Source organism: Aegilops tauschii, chromosome 6 (genome assembly GCF_002575655.3).
Source record: "Aegilops tauschii subsp. strangulata cultivar AL8/78 chromosome 6, Aet v6.0, whole genome shotgun sequence".
In the NCBI taxonomy this organism is placed as follows: Eukaryota; Viridiplantae; Streptophyta; class Magnoliopsida; order Poales; family Poaceae; genus Aegilops; species Aegilops tauschii.
The window spans coordinates 252999039-253018378 of NC_053040.3; the positions used below are offsets into that span (position 1 = coordinate 252999039).

Consider the following 19340-nt stretch of genomic DNA (forward strand, 5'->3'; position numbering starts at 1 on the left):
GTGGTTCATCCGATGAGATCATCGTGGAACATGTGGGAGCCAACATGGGTATCCAGATCCCGCTGTTGGTTATTGACCGGAGAGGCGTCTCGGTCATGTCTGCATGTCTCCCGAACCCGTAGGGTCTACACACTTAAGGTTCGGTGACGCTAGGGTTATAGAGATATGTGTATGCGGAAACCCGAAAGTTGTTCGGAGTCCCGGATGAGATCCCGGACGTCACGAGAGGTTCCGGAATGGTCCGGAGGTGAAGAATTATATATAGGAAGTCAAGTTTCGGCCACGAGGAAAGTTTTGGGGGTTACCGGTATTGTACCGGGACCACCGGAAGGGTCCCGGGGGTCCACCGGGTGGGGCCACCTATCCCGGAGGGCCCCATGGGCTGAAGTGGGAAGGGAACCAGCCCCTAGTGGGCTGGGCGCCCCCCCCCCCATGGGCCTTTCCCCATGCGCCTAGGGTTGGGAACCCTAGGGTGGGGGGGCTTCCCACTTGCCTTGGGGGGCAAGGCACCCCCTTCCCCCCTTTGGCCGGCGCCCTCCCCCCCTTGAGATCCCATCTCCAGGGCCGGCGCCCCCCCCCCCCCAGGGGGCCTATATATAATGGGGGAGGGAGGGCAGCAACCTACAGCCTTGGGCGCCTCCCTCTCCCCCTGCAACACCTCTCTCTCTCGTATATGCTCGGCGAAGCCCTGCCGGCATCCCGCTACATCCACCACCACGCCGTCGTGCTGCTGGATCTCCATCAACCTCTCCTTCCCCCTTGCTGGATCAAGAAGGAGGAGACGTCGCTGCACCGTACGTGTGTTGAACGCGGAGGTGTCGTCCGTTCGGCACTCGGTCATCGGTGATTTGAATCACGGCGAGTACGACTCCGTCATCCACGTTCATTGGAACGCTTCCGCTCGCGATCTACAAGGGTATGTAGATGCACTCATTTCCCCTCGTTGCTAGTATATTCCATAGATGCATCTTGGTGAACGTAGGAAAATTTTAAAATTATGCTACGATTCCCAACACTTAGATCTAGACGAACCATTGCAATGGATTCAACGCATGGGGTGTTCCGCATAGCCTTCTCCCGCTGTCTGCGCTGAGCACTCCTCTCAGACTTTACCTTGGGTGTCAAGCTATCTCGGCGTTCTTTCCTATGCGCGCTTACGTGTTCCTTATTCAACCGGTAAGCGGATCATCTCTGTTTGTTAATAAGGTCCCTTTGTTCTTGGGACACAACATGAACGGGGCTTGTTTGACCTTCTTTTTTCTTCCGGTACGCTACCCGTCGTTTAGTGTTTATCTCATCCCTTTTATCTTGTGATGGCACATAACCGGAACATTTTTCCTTTTCTTTTTTCACCTTATAAGCCGCTCTTCTTCAGGCATTTAGAATATCCCTTTTTTCGTCTATTGAGGTCCTTTTATGTTCTCCATCATGATGAACCGTTTTAGCATTTGTTAGCGAAACATTAACACCCATGGTCCTGCTGAGGTAGGCACCTGCACCCATCGTTATCACCATGACACTGATTAGTAATTAAATGTTCATTGTATAAAGAAAGAAGGTGCAGCGAAGAGCAAAGATTTACCATCCGTTTCGAAGGTGCTTGTGTCCGTGCATGCGGACATAGTCGTGGGATTGCCATTCACCGAACCCATGAGGATGGAATTATCGTCCATGTAGGCGCCTGCAGCGATGCGGAGCTAGTAAATATTGGCTCAATGCTAAAGGACATAATAAGGGGAGTCCCTTTTTCGTCTGGTACGTTGCCCGTTGTTTAGGGTTTCTCTTGCCCCTCTGTGCTTGTGATGGTACATAAGCGACACAATTTTCCTTCTCTTGTTTCTCCTTACAAGCTGTCCTTCTCTGCGTGTATATGACGTCCCTTTTTTGTGCTTGTGAGGTCCTGTTATGTTCTCCATCATGATGAAACATCAGCAGTGCCTTGAACCGTACCCGAGAAGTCACGGCCATATATCGTGGCATGGGATGCTTCTTGTGTTCAATCTCTAATGATATGAGTAGCGAGGCAATTAAAACCAGTGGAGAGCACATCCAGACAATAGACATTAAGAATTACCCTTGAGGTTCAGCCATGCGATTATACCTGGATTCCAGTTGGAGAGTCGACCATTAGTGCAGATGCTGCTAAGAGAGCGTCGGCTGGCATTTATCGAATCGATCTTATCGTTTTCCTTTGTACGTCTGTGTTGCTTAGCAAGGTTTACCCTTTCCCAGCGAGATCCATACGGGGTAAGGTCGTGTGACGCTAGCAATGTTTCAACCAATTAATAATAGTAGAAAAATCTCACCAAATATGCATGCGATTATGATAAATAATAACAAATCATGCAGCCAAATACCTGGCATTGTCGTTGGAGTAATTCGGAAATGATGTTCAAGATATGTCACCAAGAGGGGCTCGGGCAGAAGCATCACCATCAGGGGGCCGTGGCATATTTGGTGCCTCCTTATCATCAAGAGGCATGTTCTGAAAAACACCACCGAAATGAAAGTAAACGAAACATTAGGTATTCTTGGAGTAGAGTGATAATTCTTGGGAGAAGAAATGCGCGCAACAAAATAAGAGTGTCTCTTGGCGTAGAGTGTAATGAAATTAAATCTACCTTTCCTCCAAACTCCTAAGCACATAAGGTTGTCAGTCTATCTGTCCAAGCTCCTAAGAAAATTAAGAGAAAAGTGCACACAAACAGCAGCAGGATTGCATGCATACCTCGAGCAGGTAGGTCACGGTCTTGATACCCTGGTGTGTATGGTCGGGAAACCCGGCCAGAGCAGAAATGTTAACTGCAGTATAAGGAAGGAAACTGATTATGTTTATCGCAAGAATTATATCTAATGCTTGTCTTGATTTCAAACATGGCTCGAACAGTCCTCTTAGATCATGAACAACACCTTCAGTTTCTATATGAGACGTGTACTGACCGCAGTCCATGTTTCTATATACGTGCAAGTATATTTCTTCTTTTGAGAAGGAAGTGCACACAATAATAACATGTGACTGTTTTTGTTTTTAGGTAGCTGACGGAGGCTCTGGACCAAACGAATTGGCAAGTGTTATGGTTCAGAAGTTTGGCATATGTGTGTTCCTTTTCTATTTGTATAGTGTCGAAAGAATCTCGGTAGCATCAGATAGTGTTAAAACAAAGCGATCATGGAATTAGAAGGTGAGCTAGAAAGCATCTTATATAAGGAAGGAAACTGATTATGTTTATCGCAAGAATTATATCTAATGCTTGTCTTGATTTCAAACATGGCTCCAACAGTCCTCTTAGATCATGAACAACACCTTCAGTTTCTATATGAGACGTGTATTGACCGTAGTCCATGTTTCTATATACGTTCAAGTATATTTCTTATTTTTCAGAAGGAAGTGCAAACAATAATAACATGTGGCTGTTTTTGTTTTTATGTAGCTGACGGAGTCTCTGGACCAAACGAATTGGCAAGTGGTATGGTTCAGAAGTTTAGCATATGTGTGTTCCTTTTTGATTTGTATGGTGTCGAAAGAATCTCAACAGCATCAGATAGTGTTAAAATCGGCGATCATGGAATTAGATGGTGAGCTAGAAAGCATCTTGCCATAAGGAAGGAAACTAATTATGTTTATCGCAAGAATTATATGTAATGCTTGTCTTGATTTCAAACATGGCTCCAACAGTCCTCTTAGATCATGAACAACACCTTCAGTTTCTATATGGCATTTGTCTAAATGAGATGTGTACTGACCACAGTCCTCGTTTCTATATACATTCAAGTATATTTCTTCAGTCGCATAAAAAAAAGTATATTTCTTCTTTTTCAGAAGGAAGTGCAAACAATAATAACATGTGGCTGCTTTTGTTTTTATGTAGGCGACGGAGCCTCTGGACCAAACGAATTGGCAAGTGTTATGGTTCAGAAGTTTGGCTAGAAAGCATCAGATAGTCTTCTATTGTATTTTTGTTAGAAGGTGAGCTAGAAAGCATCAGATAGTGTTAAAAGAAAGGTGAGCTAGAAAGCATCTGTAGCATATCTATAAGCAAGTATATATCATGAACAGGGCAATGATCAAGGCGGCTGACTTGTGCCTCCTTCTCTGGTGGAAAAGCGTTCGTGCCCCAGGGATCACCGGCGAGACTTGGAGTCGCGGAGAATCAGTGCTCGCAGCACCGCCCAGGAGAAAGATTGCTGGCCAGACTTGGAATCATGGAGAACCAGGGCTCGCCTCCCGGCTCAGGAGAAAGTTTTGAAAACCAGATGGTTGATGTTGTATATGGTAAGATTGAAAAAGAGGCGCCCAGAATAAAATTTCTGTTGATTGATCGCTGATTTCTGTTCAATCGCTGATCTATTTTGTATATGGAAAGATTAAAAAAAGAGAAGGAAAGTGTTGATGTTGTACTCACTCCGTTCCAAAATAGATGACCCAATTTTGTACTAACTTTGTACTAAAGTTTTTGAAGCATCAGTACAGACACAAGCGCTCATATACACGCGCATACACTCACCCCTATGAACGCACACACGCACACCCTACCTCTATGAGCACCTCCGAGAGACTGAGCCGGCATATCATCTTGAGATTTACGAAGTCACCGTAGGCGCCTCGTCGTCGACGGGAACGTCTCCTCCCACTGAAAGCGCATCGCCGGAAATTCTGAAATAAATTCAGGAATAATGCGAGCATCAGGATTTGAACCCTGGTGGGTTGGGGATACCACTGTCCACCTAACCATCTATTTTGAAACGGAGTGAGTATATGATAAAATGGGAGGTGGGCTGATAGCGCTCCAGATGACTGATGTTGTATATGGTAAGATAAGATTGAAAAAAGAGTCGCCCGGAATAAAATTTCCATCTTTGATCAATCGCTGTGGAAAGATTAAAAAAAGAGAAGGAAATTGCCAATTTGAGTATGGTTGGTTTTTAAAAACCAGACGGGAGGTGGGCTAGTAGCGCTCAAAAAAATCGGTGAAGCCTGGCGAGCAATAAAAATCCGTGGGGGACTTCCATCGATGAGGTGGGTGGTACGAGACGAAACGACAACGAAATCCTCCCCTAGGAGTAGAGATCTAATAGATAATTTTCTCTCAGACTAATCTAGACCGGCACTAGTATTAGATGAATGCAACCAAAAATTCAACACACAAATACTAGATGCAAAAATTGCTAAGGGCTAAAAAGGTAGGTGTGAAAGATGAACTAATCTAATTTTTTTGGCTTTTTTGTGGGTTGTAGGACCGAAAAACAATTTAACCTAATAAAATTGTAAATCTCTCACCAATGAACGTGAAAACTGATACACTTGATGTGAACTAGGGCCTGATCTTTCGACGAGAGAGAGATAACTATGATTTTTGGATGAGACTTGACCCGCATGATCCGGCTACCAACAACTGATATCCACGATAATCGCTGAACCAACTCCACGGTGTTATCGACCGACCCGCATGAAGGATTTTTCCTGCAAGCAAATTGAAGAACATGTAAGAAAATAATAGCCAAGCAATCTGAAATTGTGAATATGCTAGATGAAATAAATCTCACGAGACAAATATTTGGGGTTCCGATAGAATGTCTTAATGATCACACTAGCCGATAGACAAATCAAAGTAGCAATAGCTAAACTTCTCTCAACAAAACCTTGTCTAAATCCTACAAGATGTGTTGTCTTTATTATGGACGGCCGCCCGTCATAGCTGTTGGTTTCCATGTAGATTATGTCGTCCAGGGTTCGGCTGTAACTAGCGAACATGCATGGCCTGGCTACGAGTTCACGCTTCTTGTCTCTTGACGTGAAGAAGCACTTGGCGCAGCCCAAGTCCCATCACCCACGTGGCCCATCTTGGTCCATGGTGCAGGCCATATTCCTTGGCCCCTGTGTACATGACATGGTTCGATGAAACACATGCATGTCGATTGACCTTAAGGTAAAATAGTCTCCATCTTCAATCTCCATGCAACTCTCTCTGATTGATTGTCGATCATTTTATTCCTGGGACAAGTAGATTAAAATATGAGTGTAACATTATATTCTTGTCAGTTAGATCATGCGTACGAAGAAGCGATAGTACCTGGATATCTATTGTCGCACACACGCTTTAGTCATAGGTCCAAGTGTAGGAGTTGCATGTATAGCCACGTTACAGATATGCACATCACGTTGCCCTATCTACCCTGTAACCTGTCAGCATGCAGAAGCCAGACATTTGGCAGTTGATAGAGGCGGGGTGTCCCGATATTTCGATGAGATGATAACTATCGATTTGGTGGAGCCGACTTTGACGATCCGACTACAAACGTGCACGATGTTGCGCCTTAGCAATCGCTAAACCAATCTCTCGAGGTTACTGACGATGCTAGAAGCACAATCAGCCTGACCACGAAGGTCTATTCCTGCACGCAATCGAAGAACAAGCAAGAATATGATAATGCAATCTGAATATTGCGAATATAGATGAAGTATTGATAAAGGTGGGGATCCGAAAGCGGTCTTGGTCTGGTCGTTGGACACAAACGAAGTACACGAAGTTGCAATGGCTAACTTTTAACTAAACAAATCCCAAGCAAAAAACTACTAGATGGATCTACTTATATCTGAGCAAGGGGTGGCGGCCAAGGAGGAGGGATGACATCCCAAGGCAGCCTAAAACCAACCCTAGGTCGTACAAGGCTCATGGGCCCAAGTGGAGGTGATGCAACACCTTTGGACTTGTTGTTTGACTCGGATTCTGCTGCAGCGTCAGATTGTTTCGTCCATATCTCGACGCTCCGGACGAATTTAAAGGTGAATCCAATTGGGTTGGAAAGAGGACGAAATCTACTTTCCAACAAAAAAAGAATCACCCAATTCGGAGTTCGTATGAAAAAGTTGTTGGCGTTTTGAGTCAGGTATGTCTGTGCAGTCTGAATCTGAATCCAGAACGTGGGAGACTTGGACTCTATCTTCTCTTGGCCCAAAAGTGACGTGAGAGGACTTTTTGAACAGAACCTAAATTTTTCCTTTTGCCTTATCTTCATATGTGGATTGTACAAATGTCCCATACACCTGCAATTAGACGAAACACAAAAGTGTGTGAAGTATTTTTGTTCTGGATAACATAAATAGATTATTGAATAGTTTGCATTAGAGATCACCTGACAAATATGCATGTATGCAATATTTTTGGTCGTATCCAAGGTAGTCATGTCCTCATCAGCAGCGCTTGAGCAATGCCTCACCGCCTTGGGAGGATCGGCCTTGGTCGGATGATGGCATGACCTGCATCACCAGCCGCAAAAAGCTAAGTACATGCATCTCATACGTCGCGCCGCTGCCGGACGGGATCCCTTACCCTACGACCTTGCGGAGCACGTCGCCTCTTTTCCGCGAAAGCGCTCGCACGTTAAAAGGGGAGCTCTCGAGCATCGTGTCTCATGAGCTCTTACTGGATCTCGAGCCCTCACCCTCTAGCCTTGTCCCAGGCATCGCGACCTGACATACCAGCGGCGGCTAAACTTGAAGGAAATATGCCCTAGAGGCAATAATAAAGTATTATATATTTCCTTATATCATGATAAATGTTTATTATTAATGCTAGAATTGTATTAACCGGAAACATAATACATGTGTGAATACATAGACAAACAGAGTGTCACTAGTATGCCTCTACTTGACTAGCTCGTTAATCAAAGATGGTTATGTTTCCTAGCCATAGACATGAGTTGTCATTGATTAACGAGATCACCTCATTAGGAGAATGACGTGATTGACTTGACCCATTCCGTTAGCTTAGCACCCGATCGTTTAGTATGTTGCTATTGCTTTCTTCATGACTTATACATGTTCCTCTGACTATGAGATTATGCAACTCCCGTTTACCGGAGGAACACTTTGTGTGCTACCAAACGTCACAACGTAAATGGGTGATTATAAAGGTGCTCTACGGGTGTCTCCAAAGGTACTTGTTGGGTTGGCGTATTTCGAGATTAGGATTTGTCACTCCGATTGTCGGAGAGGTATATCTGGGCCCACTCGGTAATGCACATCACTATAAGCCTTGCAAGCATTGTGACTAATGAGTTAGTTGCGGGATGATGTATTACGGAACGAGTAAAGAGACTTGCCGGTAACGAGATTGAACTAGGTATCGAGATACCGACGATCGAATCTCGGGCAAGTAACATACCGATGACACAGGGAACAACGTATGTTGTTATGCGGTCTGACCGATAAAGATCTTCGTAGAATATGTGGGAGCCAATATGGGCATCCAGGTCCCGCTATTGGTTATTGACCGGAGAGGTATCTCGGTCATGTCTACATAGTTCTCGAACCCAAAGGGTCCGCACGCTTAAAGTTATGATGACAGTTATATTATGAGTTTATATGTTTTGATGTACCGAAGGTTGTTCGGAGTCACGGATGTGATCACGGACATGACGAGGAGTCTCGAAATGGTCGAGACATAAAGATTGATATATTGGACGACTATATTCGGACACCGAAAGTGTTCCGGAGAAGTTTCGGATTAAACCGGAGTGCCGGAGGGTTACCGGAACCCCCCGGGAAAGTATTGGGCCTTAGTGGGCCTTGAGGGGAGAGAGAGGGCAGCAGCCAGGAGGTGGCGCGCCCCCTCCCAGGAGGAGTCCTAGTTGGACTAGGAGAGGGGGCGCAGCCCCCTTTCCCTCTCCCTCTCCCTCTCTTTCCTTCCCCCCTTCTTTTCCTAGTAGGACTAGGAAAGGGGAGTCCTACTCCTACTAGGAGGAGGACTCCCCCCCTCTCCTTGGCGCGCCCATAGGCAGCCGGCCTCCCCCTTGCTCCTTTATATACGGGGGCAGGGGGCACCTCTCTACACACTTGATATACGATATTTTAGCCGTGTGCGGTGCCCCCCTCCACCATATTACACCTCGATAATACCGTTGCGGAGCTTAGGCGAAGCCCTGCGTCGGTGGAACATCATCATCGTCACCACGCCGTCGTGCTGACGAAACTCTCCTCAACACTCGGCTGGATCGGAGTTCGAGGGACGTCATCGAGCTGAACGTGTGTAGAACTTGGAGGTGCCGTACGTTCGGTACTTGATCGGTCGGATCGTGAAGACGTACGACTACATCAACCGCGTTGTGATAACGCTTCCGCTGTCGGTCTACGAGGGTACGTGGACAACACTCTCCCCTCTTGTTGCTATGCATCACCATGATCTTGCATGTGCGTAGAATTTTTTTTGAAATTACTACGTTCCCCAACAGTGGTATCAGAGCCTGGTTTTATGCGTTGATGCTATGCACGAGTAGAACACAAGTGAGTTGTGGGCGATATAAGTCAGACTGCTAACCAGCATGTCATACTTTGGTTCAGCGGTATTGTGAGATGAAGCGGCCCGGACCGACATTACGCGTACGCTTACGCGAGACTGGTTTCACCGTTGCGAGCACTCGTTGCTTAAAGGTGACTGGCGGGTGTCTGTCTCTCTCACTTTAGTTGAACCGAGTGTGGCTACGCCCGGTCCTTGCGAAGGTTAAAACAGCACCAACTTGACAAACTATCGTTGTGGTTTTGATGTGTAGGTAAGAACGGTTCTTGCTAAGCCCGTAGCAGCCACGTAAAACTTGCAACAACAAAGTAGAGGACGTCTAACTTGTTTTTGCAGGGCATGTTGTGATGTGATATGGTCAAGACATGATGTGATATAATTTGTTGTATGAGATGATCATGTTTTGTAACCGAGTTATCGGCAACTGGCAGGAGCCATATGGTTGTCGCTTTATTGTATGAGATGCAATCACCATGTAATAGTTTTACTTTATCACTAAGCGATAGCGATAGTCGTAAAAGCAATTAGTTGGCGAGACGACAACGATACTACGATGGAGATCAAGGTGTCCCGCCGGTAACGATGGTGATCATGACGGTGCTTCGGAGATGGAGATCACGAACACAATGCTTCGGAGATGGAGATCACGAACACGGTACTTCGGAGATGGAGATCACGAACACGGTGCTTCGGAGATGGAGATCACAAGCACAAGATGATGATGGCCATATCATATCACTTATATTGATTGCATGTGATGTTAATCCTTTATGCATTTTATCTTGCTTTGATTGACGGTAGCATTATAAGATGATCTCTCACTAAAATTCCAAGATAAAAGTGTTCTCCCTGAGTATGCACCGTTGCGAAAGTTCTTCATGCTGAGACACCACGTGTTGATCGGGTGTGATAGGCTCTACGTTCAAATACAACGGGTGCAAAACAGTTGCACACGCGGAATACTCAGGTTAAACTTGACGAGCCTAGCATATACAGATATGGCCTCGGAACATAGAGACCGAAAGGTCGAGCGTGAATCATATAGTAGATATGATCAACATAGTGATGTTCACCATTGAAACTACTCCATCTCACGTGATGATCGGACATGGTTTAGTTGATATGGATCACGTGATCACTTAGAGGATTAAAGGGATGTCTATCTAAGTGAGAGTTCTTAAGTAATATGATTAATTGAACTTAAATTTATGATGAACTTAGTCCTGATAGTATTTTGCAAATTATGTTATAGATCAATAGCTCGCGTTGTTGCTTCCCTGTGTTTATTTTTGATATGTTCCTAGAGAAAAATTATGTTGAAAGATGTTAGTAGCAAAGATGCGGATTGGATCCATGATCTGAGGATTATCCTCATTGCTGCACAGAAGAATTATGTTCTTGATGCACCGCTAGGTGACAGACCTATTGCAGGAGCAGATGCAGACGTTATGAACATTTGGCTAGCTCAATATGATGACTACTTGATAGTTTAGTGCACCATGCTTAACGGCTTAGAATCGGGACTTCAAAGACGTTTTGAACGTCATGGACCATATGAGATGTTCCAGGAGTTGAAGTTAATTTTTCAAGCAAATACCCGAGTTGAGAGATATGAAGTCTCCAACAAGTTCTATAGCTAAAAGATGGAGGAGAATCGCTCAACTAGTGAGCATGTGCTCAGATTGTCTGGGTACTACAATCGCTTGAATCAAGTGGGAGTTAATCTTCCAGATAAAATAGTGATTGACAAAATTCTCTAGTCACCATCACCAAGTTAGTAGAACTTCGTGATGAACTATAGTATGTAAGGGATAACGAAAGTAATTCCCGAGCTCTTCGCGATGCTGAAATCGACGAAGGTAGAAATCAAGAAAGAGCATCAAGTGTTGATGGTTAACAAGACCACTAGTTTCAAGAAAAGGGCAAAGGGATAGAAGGGGAACTTCAAGAAGAACGGCAAGCAAGTTGCTGCTCAAGTGAAGAAGCCTAAGTCTGGTCCTAAGCCTGAGACTAAGTGCTTCTACTGCAAAGGGACTGGTCACTGGAAGCGGAACTACCCCAACTATTTGGTGGATAAGAAGGATGGCAAAGTGAACAAAGGTATATTGGATATACATGTTATTGATGTGTACTTTACTAGTGTTTATAGCAACCCCTCGGTATTTGATACTGGTTCAGTTGCTAAGAGTAGTAACTCGAAACGGGAGTTGCAGAATAAACAGAGACTAGTAGAAGGAGAGGTGACGATGTGTGTTGGAAGTAGTTCCAAGATTGATATGATCATCATCGGACACTCCCTATACTTTCGGGATTAGTGATGAAACTAAATAAGTGTTATTTGGTGTTTGCGTTGAGCATGAATATGATTTGATCATGTTTATTGCAATACGGTTATTCATTTAAGTTAGAGAACAATTGTTGTTCTGTTTACATGAATAAAACCTTCTATGGTCATACACACCAACGAAAATGGTTTGTTGGATCTCGATTGTAGTGATACACATAATCATAATATTGAAGCCAAAAGATGCAAAGTTAATAATGATAGTGCAAATTATTTGTGGCACTGCCGTTTAGGTCATATTGGTGTAAAGCGCATGAAGAAACTCCATACTGATGGGATTTTTGGAATCACTTGATTATGAATCACTTGATACTTGCGAACCGTGCCTCATGGGCAAGATGACTAAAACGCCGTTCTCCGGAACTATGCAGAGAGCAACAGATTTGTTGGAAATCATACATACAGATGTATGTGGCCCGATGAATATTGAGGCTCGTAGCAGGTATCATTATTTTCTGACCTTCACAGATGATTTGAGAAGATATGGGTATATCTACTTGATGAAACACAAGTCTGAAACATTTGAAAAGTTCAAAGAATTTCAGAGTGAAGTGGAGAATCATCGTAACAAGAAAATAAAAGTTTCTACGATATGATCGCAGAGGTAAAATATTTGAGTTACGAGTTTGGCCTTCAGTTAAAACAAAGTGAAATAGTTTCACTACTCACGCCACCTGGAACACCACAGCATAATGGGTGTGTCCGAATGTCATAACCGTACTTTATTGGATATAGTGCAATCTATGATGTCTCTTACCAATTTACCACTATCGTTTTGGGGTTATGCATTAGAGACAGCTACATTCACGTTAAATAGGGCACCATCAAAATCCGTTGAGACGACGCCTTATGAACTGTGGTTTGGCAAGAAACCAAAGTTGTCGTTTCTTAAAGTTTGGAGTTGCGATGCTTATGTGAAAAAGTTTCATCCTGATAAGCTCAAACCCAAATCGGAGAAATGTGTCTTCATAGGATACCCAAAGGAGACAGTTGGGTACACCTTCTATCACAGATCCGAAGGCAAGACATTCATTGCTAAGAATGGATCCTTTCTAGAGAAGGAGTTTTCACTCAAAAGAAGTGAGTGGGAGGAAAGTAGAACTTGATGAGGTAACTGTACCTGCTCCCTTATTGGAAAGTAGTTCATCACAGAAATCTGTTCCTGTGACTCCTACACCAATTAGTGAGGAAGTTAATGATGATGATCATGTAAACTTCAGATCAAGTTACTACCAAACCTCGTAGGTAAACCAGAGTGAGATCCACACCAGAGTGGTATGGTAATCCTGTTCTGGAGGTCATGTTATTTGACCATGACGAACCTACGAACTATGAGGAAGCGATGATGAGCCCAGATTCTGCAAAATGGCTTGAGGCCATGAAATCTGAGATGAGATCCATATATGAGAACAAAGTATGGACTTTGATTGACTTGCCCAATGATCGGCGAGCCATTGAGATTAAATGGATCTTCAAGAGGAAGACGGACGCTGATAGTAGTGTCACTATCTATAAAGCTAGAATTGTCGCAAAAAGGTTTTCGACAAGTTCAAGATGTTGACTACGATGAGAGTTTCTCACTCGTATCTATGCTTAAGTCTGTCCGAATCATGTTAGCAATTGCCGCATTTTATGAAATCTGGCAAAGGGCTAAACAAAACTGCATTCCTTAATGGATTTATTAAAGAAGAGTTGTATATGATGCAACCAGAAGGTTTTGTCAATCCTAAAGGTGCTAACAAAATATGCAAGCTCCAGCGATCCATCAATGGACTGGTGCAAGCATCTCGGAGTTGGAATATACGCTTTGATAAGTTGATCAAAGCATATAGTTGTATACAGACTTGCGGTGAAGCCTGTATTTACAAGAAAGTGAGTGGGAGCACTACAGCATTTCTGATAAGTATATGTGAATGACATATTGTTAATCAGAAATAATGTAGAATTATTCTGCAAAGCATAAAGGAGTGTTTGAAAGGAGTTTTTCAAAGATAGACCTCGGTGAAGCTGCTTACATATTGAGCATCAAGATCTATAGAGATAGATGAAGACGCTTGATAAGTTTTTCAATGAGTAAATACCTTAACAAGATTTTGAAGTAGTTCAAAATAGAACAGTCAAAGAAAGAGTTCTTGCCTGTGTTACAAGGTGTGAAATTGAGTAAAGACTCAAAGCCCGACCACGGCAGAAAATAGAAAGAGAATGAAAGTCATTCCCTATGCCTTGGCCATAGGTTCTATAAAGTATGCCATGCTGTGTACCAGATCTATTGTATACCCTACACTGATTTTGGCAAGGGAGTACAATAGTGATCTAGGAGTAGATCACTGGACAGCGGTCAAAATTATCCTTAGTGGAATAAGGAAATGTTTCTCGATTATGGAAGTGACAAAAGGTTCGTCGTAAAGGGTTACGTCGATGCAAGTTTTGGCACTAAATCTAGATGACTCTAAGTCTCGGTCTAGATACATATTGAAAGTGGGAGCAATTAGCTAGAGTAGCTCCGTGCAGAGCATTGTAGACATAGAAATTTGCAAAATCCTTACGGATCTGAATGTGACAGACCCGTTGACTAAAATTATCTCACAATCAAAACATGATCACACCTTAGTACTCTTTGGGTGTTAATCACATAGCGATGTGAACTAGATTATTGACTCTAGTAAACCCTTTGAGTGTTGGTCACATAGAGATGTGAACTATGGGTGTTAATCACATGGTGATGTGAATTATTGATGTTAAATCACATGGCGATGTGAACTAGATTATTGACTCTAGTGCAAGTGGGAGACTGAAGGAAATATGCCCTAGAGGCAATCATAAAGTATTATATATTTCCTTATATCATGATAAATGTTTATTATTCATGCTAGAATTGTATTAACCGGAAACATAATACATGTGTGAATACATAGACAAACAGAGTGTCACTAGTATGCCTCTACTTGACTAGCTCGTTAATCAAAGATGGTTATGTTTCCTAGCCATAGACATGAGTTGTCATTTGATTAACGAGATCACCTCATTATGAGAATGACGTGATTGACTTGACCCATTCCGTTAGCTTAGCACCCGATCGTTTAGTATGTTGCTATTGCTTTCTTCATGACTTATACATGTTCCTCTGACTATGAGATTATGCAACTCCCGTTTACCGGAGGAACACTTTGTGTGCTACCAAACGTCACAACGTAAATGGGTGATTATAAAGGTGCTCTACAGGTGTCTCCAAAGGTACTTGTTGGGTTGGCGTATTTCGAGATTAGGATTTGTCACTCCGATTGTCGGAGAGGTATCTCTGGGCCCACTCGGTAATGCACATCACTATAAGCCTTGCAAGCATTGTGACTAATGAGTTAGTTGCGGGATGATGTATTACGGAACGAGTAAAGAGACTTGCCGGTAACGAGATTGAACTAGGTATCGAGATACCGACGATCGAATCTCGGGCAAGTAACATACCGATGACAAAGGGAACAACGTATGTTGTTATGCGGTCTGACCGATAAAGATCTTTGTAGAATATGTGGGAGCCAATATGGGCATCCAGGTCCCGCTATTGGTTATTAACCGGAGAGGTGTCTCGGTCATGTCTACATAGTTCTCGAACCCGAAGGGTCCGCACGCTTAAAGTTACGATGACAGTTATATTATGAGTTTATATGTTTTGATGTACCGAAGGTTGTTCGGAGTCCCGGATGTGATCACGGACATGACGAGGAGTCTCGAAATGGTCGAGACATAAAGATTGATATATTGGACGACTATATTCGGACACCGGAAGTGTTCCGGAGAAGTTTCGGATTAAACCGGAGTGCCGGAGGGTTACCGGAACCCCCCGGGGAAGTATTGGGCCTTAGTGGGCCTTGAGGGGAGAGAGAGGGCAGCAGCCAGGAGGTGGTGCGCCCCCTCCCAGGAGGAGTCCTAGTTGGACTAGGAGAGGGGGGCGCAGCCCCCTTTCCCTCTCCCTCTCCCTCTCTTTCCTTCCCCCCTTCTTTTCCTAGTAGGACTAGGAAAGGGGAGTCCTACTCCTACTAGGAGGAGGACTCCCCCCCTCTCCTTGGCGCGCCCATAGGCAGCCGGCCTCCCCCTTGCTCCTTTATATACGGGGGCAGGGGGGCACCTCTCTACACACTTGATATACGATATTTTAGCCGTGTGCGGTGCCCCCCTCCACCATATTACACCTCGATAATACCGTTGCGGAGCTTAGGCGAAGCCCTGCGTCGGTGGAACATCATCATCGTCACCACGCCGTCGTGCTGACGAAACTCTCCCTCAACACTCAGCTGGATCGGAGTTCGAGGGACGTCATCGAGCTGAACGTGTGTAGAACTTGGAGGTGCTGTACGTTCGGTACTTGATCGGTCGGATCGTGAAGACGTACGACTACATCAACCGCGTTGTGATAACGCTTCCACTGTCGGTCTACGAGGGTACGTGGACAACACTCTCCCCTCTCGTTGCTATGCATCACCATGATCTTGCGTGTGCGTAGGAATTTTTTTTAAATTACTACGTTCCCCAACAAAACTTCTCTCGAGGGTCGGGCCCCGAGGACGTAGAGCACTTTGAGGAGCAAGAAAAAGAGAGGCATGCCTCACGAGGAGGTTTGGGACGAATGGTTGCAGTTTAGTTGCGTTCATATTGATTAAGATGCAAAGGACGTCGATTTTTCACGCACTCCTCGCGGGACTTGTGTTAACTTGCCGCAGAACGGAAGGTGGACATGAAGCCAAGCTCTAAGGAAGCGCGCCCGCATGTCGTAAGGATTCCCAACGGGCCGCGGATTCCCCCACGCTGCACCCGAAGCTAAGTCGTCCTCTTCGCGCCATGCGCGAGTCTTACCAATAAATCTTCGCCTTTACCTTCGCAATCTCGCTGGGGCGGAAGCTCTTTCTCTCTCGTGAGTTGCTTGCGCGTCAAGGGGGACCTCTTGAGCATCGCGCCTCAGGAGCTCTTACCGGACCTCGAGCCCCTCACCTCCTGGCCTTGCCCAAAGCATTGCGATCTGACATACCAACGACGGCTGAGGCTTGCTTGGGGACTGGGTCCCGACGTTGCAGAGCACTAAGTGATCGTGAAGAAAAGGCTGAGCCCAAACGAGAAGTGCCACAATAACTTGAACACGAGCTAGAATCATTTAAACTAAAGGCGCGAGCAACAGAGTTCTTACACGCCCCCGTGGGGCCCACGACATTTTTGGTGCAGGAAATGAAAGAAAACAAAAGAAATCCCCTCAGGTGGCCGCCACTTCCGTGGCCTGGGCTCCAGCGTCGCCAGCGCCTAGTCGGAGTCCTCCTCCGTCTTGACGCGGTGGTGTGGGGGCTCGTCGGAGTTGTCATTGCCCCGCTTCCCCCGAAGGAGGCGCTGCCGCCATCGCTGATGTCGTAGCCGTAGGAGTGGCTCCTGATGCTACTGTCGCTCTCCATGCAACACTCCAGGCGATCGCCGGCCGCCCTAAAGATCTTCACGAAGAGCGTCGCGGCCCCATCGAACTTGAAGTGAAGGGTGTGTCCCTCCTTCACGCCGTAGGCGTGGGCGAACAACTTCCACCCCCGCGTCAAGCACATGTAGCCGGATGGAGTGAACTCCGCCGCCACCCAGGAGGACTCCTTGCAGCAGCTATCTAGCTGCAGCCACAGTCCTAACGGTGCGTCAGCCACCAGCTCCTCCGTGAAGGAGTCCGGGAGCTGGAGCAAGGTGCGGGGTGGGTTGTCCATCCACACGACGAAGTCGCGGGCTAAGTCGACGGAGTGAGTCCTCACGGTGCCCTGGTCGAACCTTGAGCCCTGGTCGAACCTTGAGCCCTCACAGTGCAGTTCATCCTTGTACTAGTTCATACTCATCCTCTCCACAAGGCAATCCACCACAAAGCAGGAGTAGGGTCTTACATCGTAAGGTGGCCCGAATGATGTAGGGTGGAACCCTAAGGGGAGATCTTTCACGATCCGTGAAGAACACGAAGAACACGAGGGGGAAACACAAGAGAATCACTCATACCAACAAGATTCGATTACACATGCGCTAGATCCTCGAAACACAAAGAGATATGCGATCCAAATCCAACAAAGGACGATACATAGGGTAACCGGTTCTTCTCCGTGAGGAGGTCTTGAGGTCTTCTCCGTGAGGAGGTCTTGAATCCGCTTGGGGGATTTTCTCCGAAGAGGTCGTGAACTCCGAGGAGAAGGTACCCAAGTGGATGAGCAAAGCTCTACCTCTCAAATGAGCTAATCCTTTGCTAATCCTAGAAAAGCGAAGGAGGAGTCGTTTATATACGCAAAGGGGGCGAAGGGGTACATGGGCTTCGGCCCGACACGCACACGCAGGTGGTGGTCTGGATGATCCGGAAGGGCAGCCGGATGATCCGGGCTTCAGGGACCCGGATGGTCCGGGAGGTGGTCCGGACGAGGCGAGGAGGCAGGCGGCGGCGCCGGCGGACCGGATGTCCGGAGGGGGGTCCAGACGTCCGGCTGGGGTCCGGATGATTCGGGACATGTCCGGATGGTCCGGCTTCGGGGTACAGCTTCGGGTGCTCTTGGGTCGCCACTTATCCGGATCGTCCGGCCAGCCTGGGACTTGGCTGAATTCTTCTCCATCTTCACGCATGTCTTCCTTCTTCGATTCTCCTTGCTCCTTAGCTTCTTCATGGCTAACTCCTTGGTACCTGAGTATGCATAATGTCTCCGTTTGAGACAGTAGCCATGTCTCACGTGCATCGAAGTGGAATTGTGAGATGAGAGATGAAACCTCGGTTTCGAGAACTCTTGCACGTGCTCGTGTCATGGGTCCACTAGGCACTTGGTGAGGCGATGATAGGTCCATGGGGATGGCCTTGGGATGCTCCGCATCACCGAACCTAGGTAAATCATCGTGTTCCTTCCTCCTTCCCTCTTCCTCGAGCACGTCGGAGCAAGGCCGTGAGGCAGCGAGCACTGCGTTGTAGCCTAGCAAAGTTCTCTGCGCACACCCAGAGTTTGAACCTTTCCTTGGGTCCCCGGAGCCCCGATTCCGACATTCATCCATTCGTCCTACGAGACCTCAACCAAGTGGAGGTCTAATGATTGGCACATTCAGACCATGGGCACATTCTGATGCGCACTCCATGGCATCCACTCGGATAGAGCTTATCCACTCGGATGTCTTCCCACCACTCGACCTCACCAATACCACTCGGGGCGACATAGAAGCTGCAACGGTCGAAAACGTTGGGCTTCAAGTGTAGTTATAGCGGTAGTTTCCAGTAACGCCTATAGTTACTGCCCCTCTTATAAGGCTAGTCATAGTGGAGAGTAACTTAGACTAGTAACATACATATATTACTAGTGCATGTTACTACCTTCATAGTGAGTAGTGTCATAGGTGTGGTAACATAGATGCCTTCATTTATTACTTTGTAGACTCATTATGCATTGGGAAGCGCTATGTGATGGTAACATATTATGTTACTCTATTTGCCTCTCTCCTCATTAACTATTTGCCACATCATCATTTTTGCTTATGTGGCATCTATGTTACTACCTATGTTACTCCCACTATGACCAGCCTAAGAGCATCTCCAGCCGAGCCCCCAACACGCCCTCCCCAGGCGATTTTTTCGCGCCGGCGCACAAAAATCGGCCCAGCCGCGCCCCCAGAAGCCCATTTTCGCCGCCTCGGCCCGAATTCGGCGCCGGCGGACCCAGGCCGAACCCGGC

The 19340-nt window shown here is 46.0% G+C and overlaps 1 protein-coding gene and 2 long non-coding RNA genes across 4 annotated transcripts; 1 reads left to right on the forward strand and 2 right to left on the reverse strand.

Annotated features, from left to right (window-relative positions):
- Positions 1-1020: 1020 nt before the first annotated feature.
- On the reverse strand, positions 1021-2881 carry LOC123494263 (uncharacterized). Of its 2 annotated transcripts, none has more exons than XR_006664835.2 (5): positions 2729-2881; positions 2358-2485; positions 2102-2263; positions 1583-2003; positions 1021-1493 (listed from the first exon to the last, which is right to left on the reverse strand). It is a non-coding gene; the product is annotated as an uncharacterized lncRNA (long non-coding RNA). The 2 variants fall into 2 exon arrangements; XR_012186836.1 differs by having other exon boundaries at positions 1583-1681; positions 2729-2880.
- A 158-nt stretch (positions 2882-3039) lies between these two features.
- Positions 3040-4402, forward strand: LOC123494264 (uncharacterized). Its single transcript, XR_012186837.1, has 2 exons — positions 3040-3967; positions 4058-4402. It is a non-coding gene; the product is annotated as an uncharacterized lncRNA (long non-coding RNA).
- A 1767-nt stretch (positions 4403-6169) lies between these two features.
- Positions 6170-17363, reverse strand: LOC141025999 (uncharacterized). The gene is made up of 2 exons (XM_073501940.1): positions 16989-17363; positions 6170-6181 (listed from the first exon to the last, which is right to left on the reverse strand). The coding sequence occupies exons 1-2, from the start codon at positions 17361-17363 to the stop codon at positions 6170-6172; spliced, it is 387 nt and encodes a 128-aa protein (XP_073358041.1).
- Positions 17364-19340: the final 1977 nt, after the last annotated feature.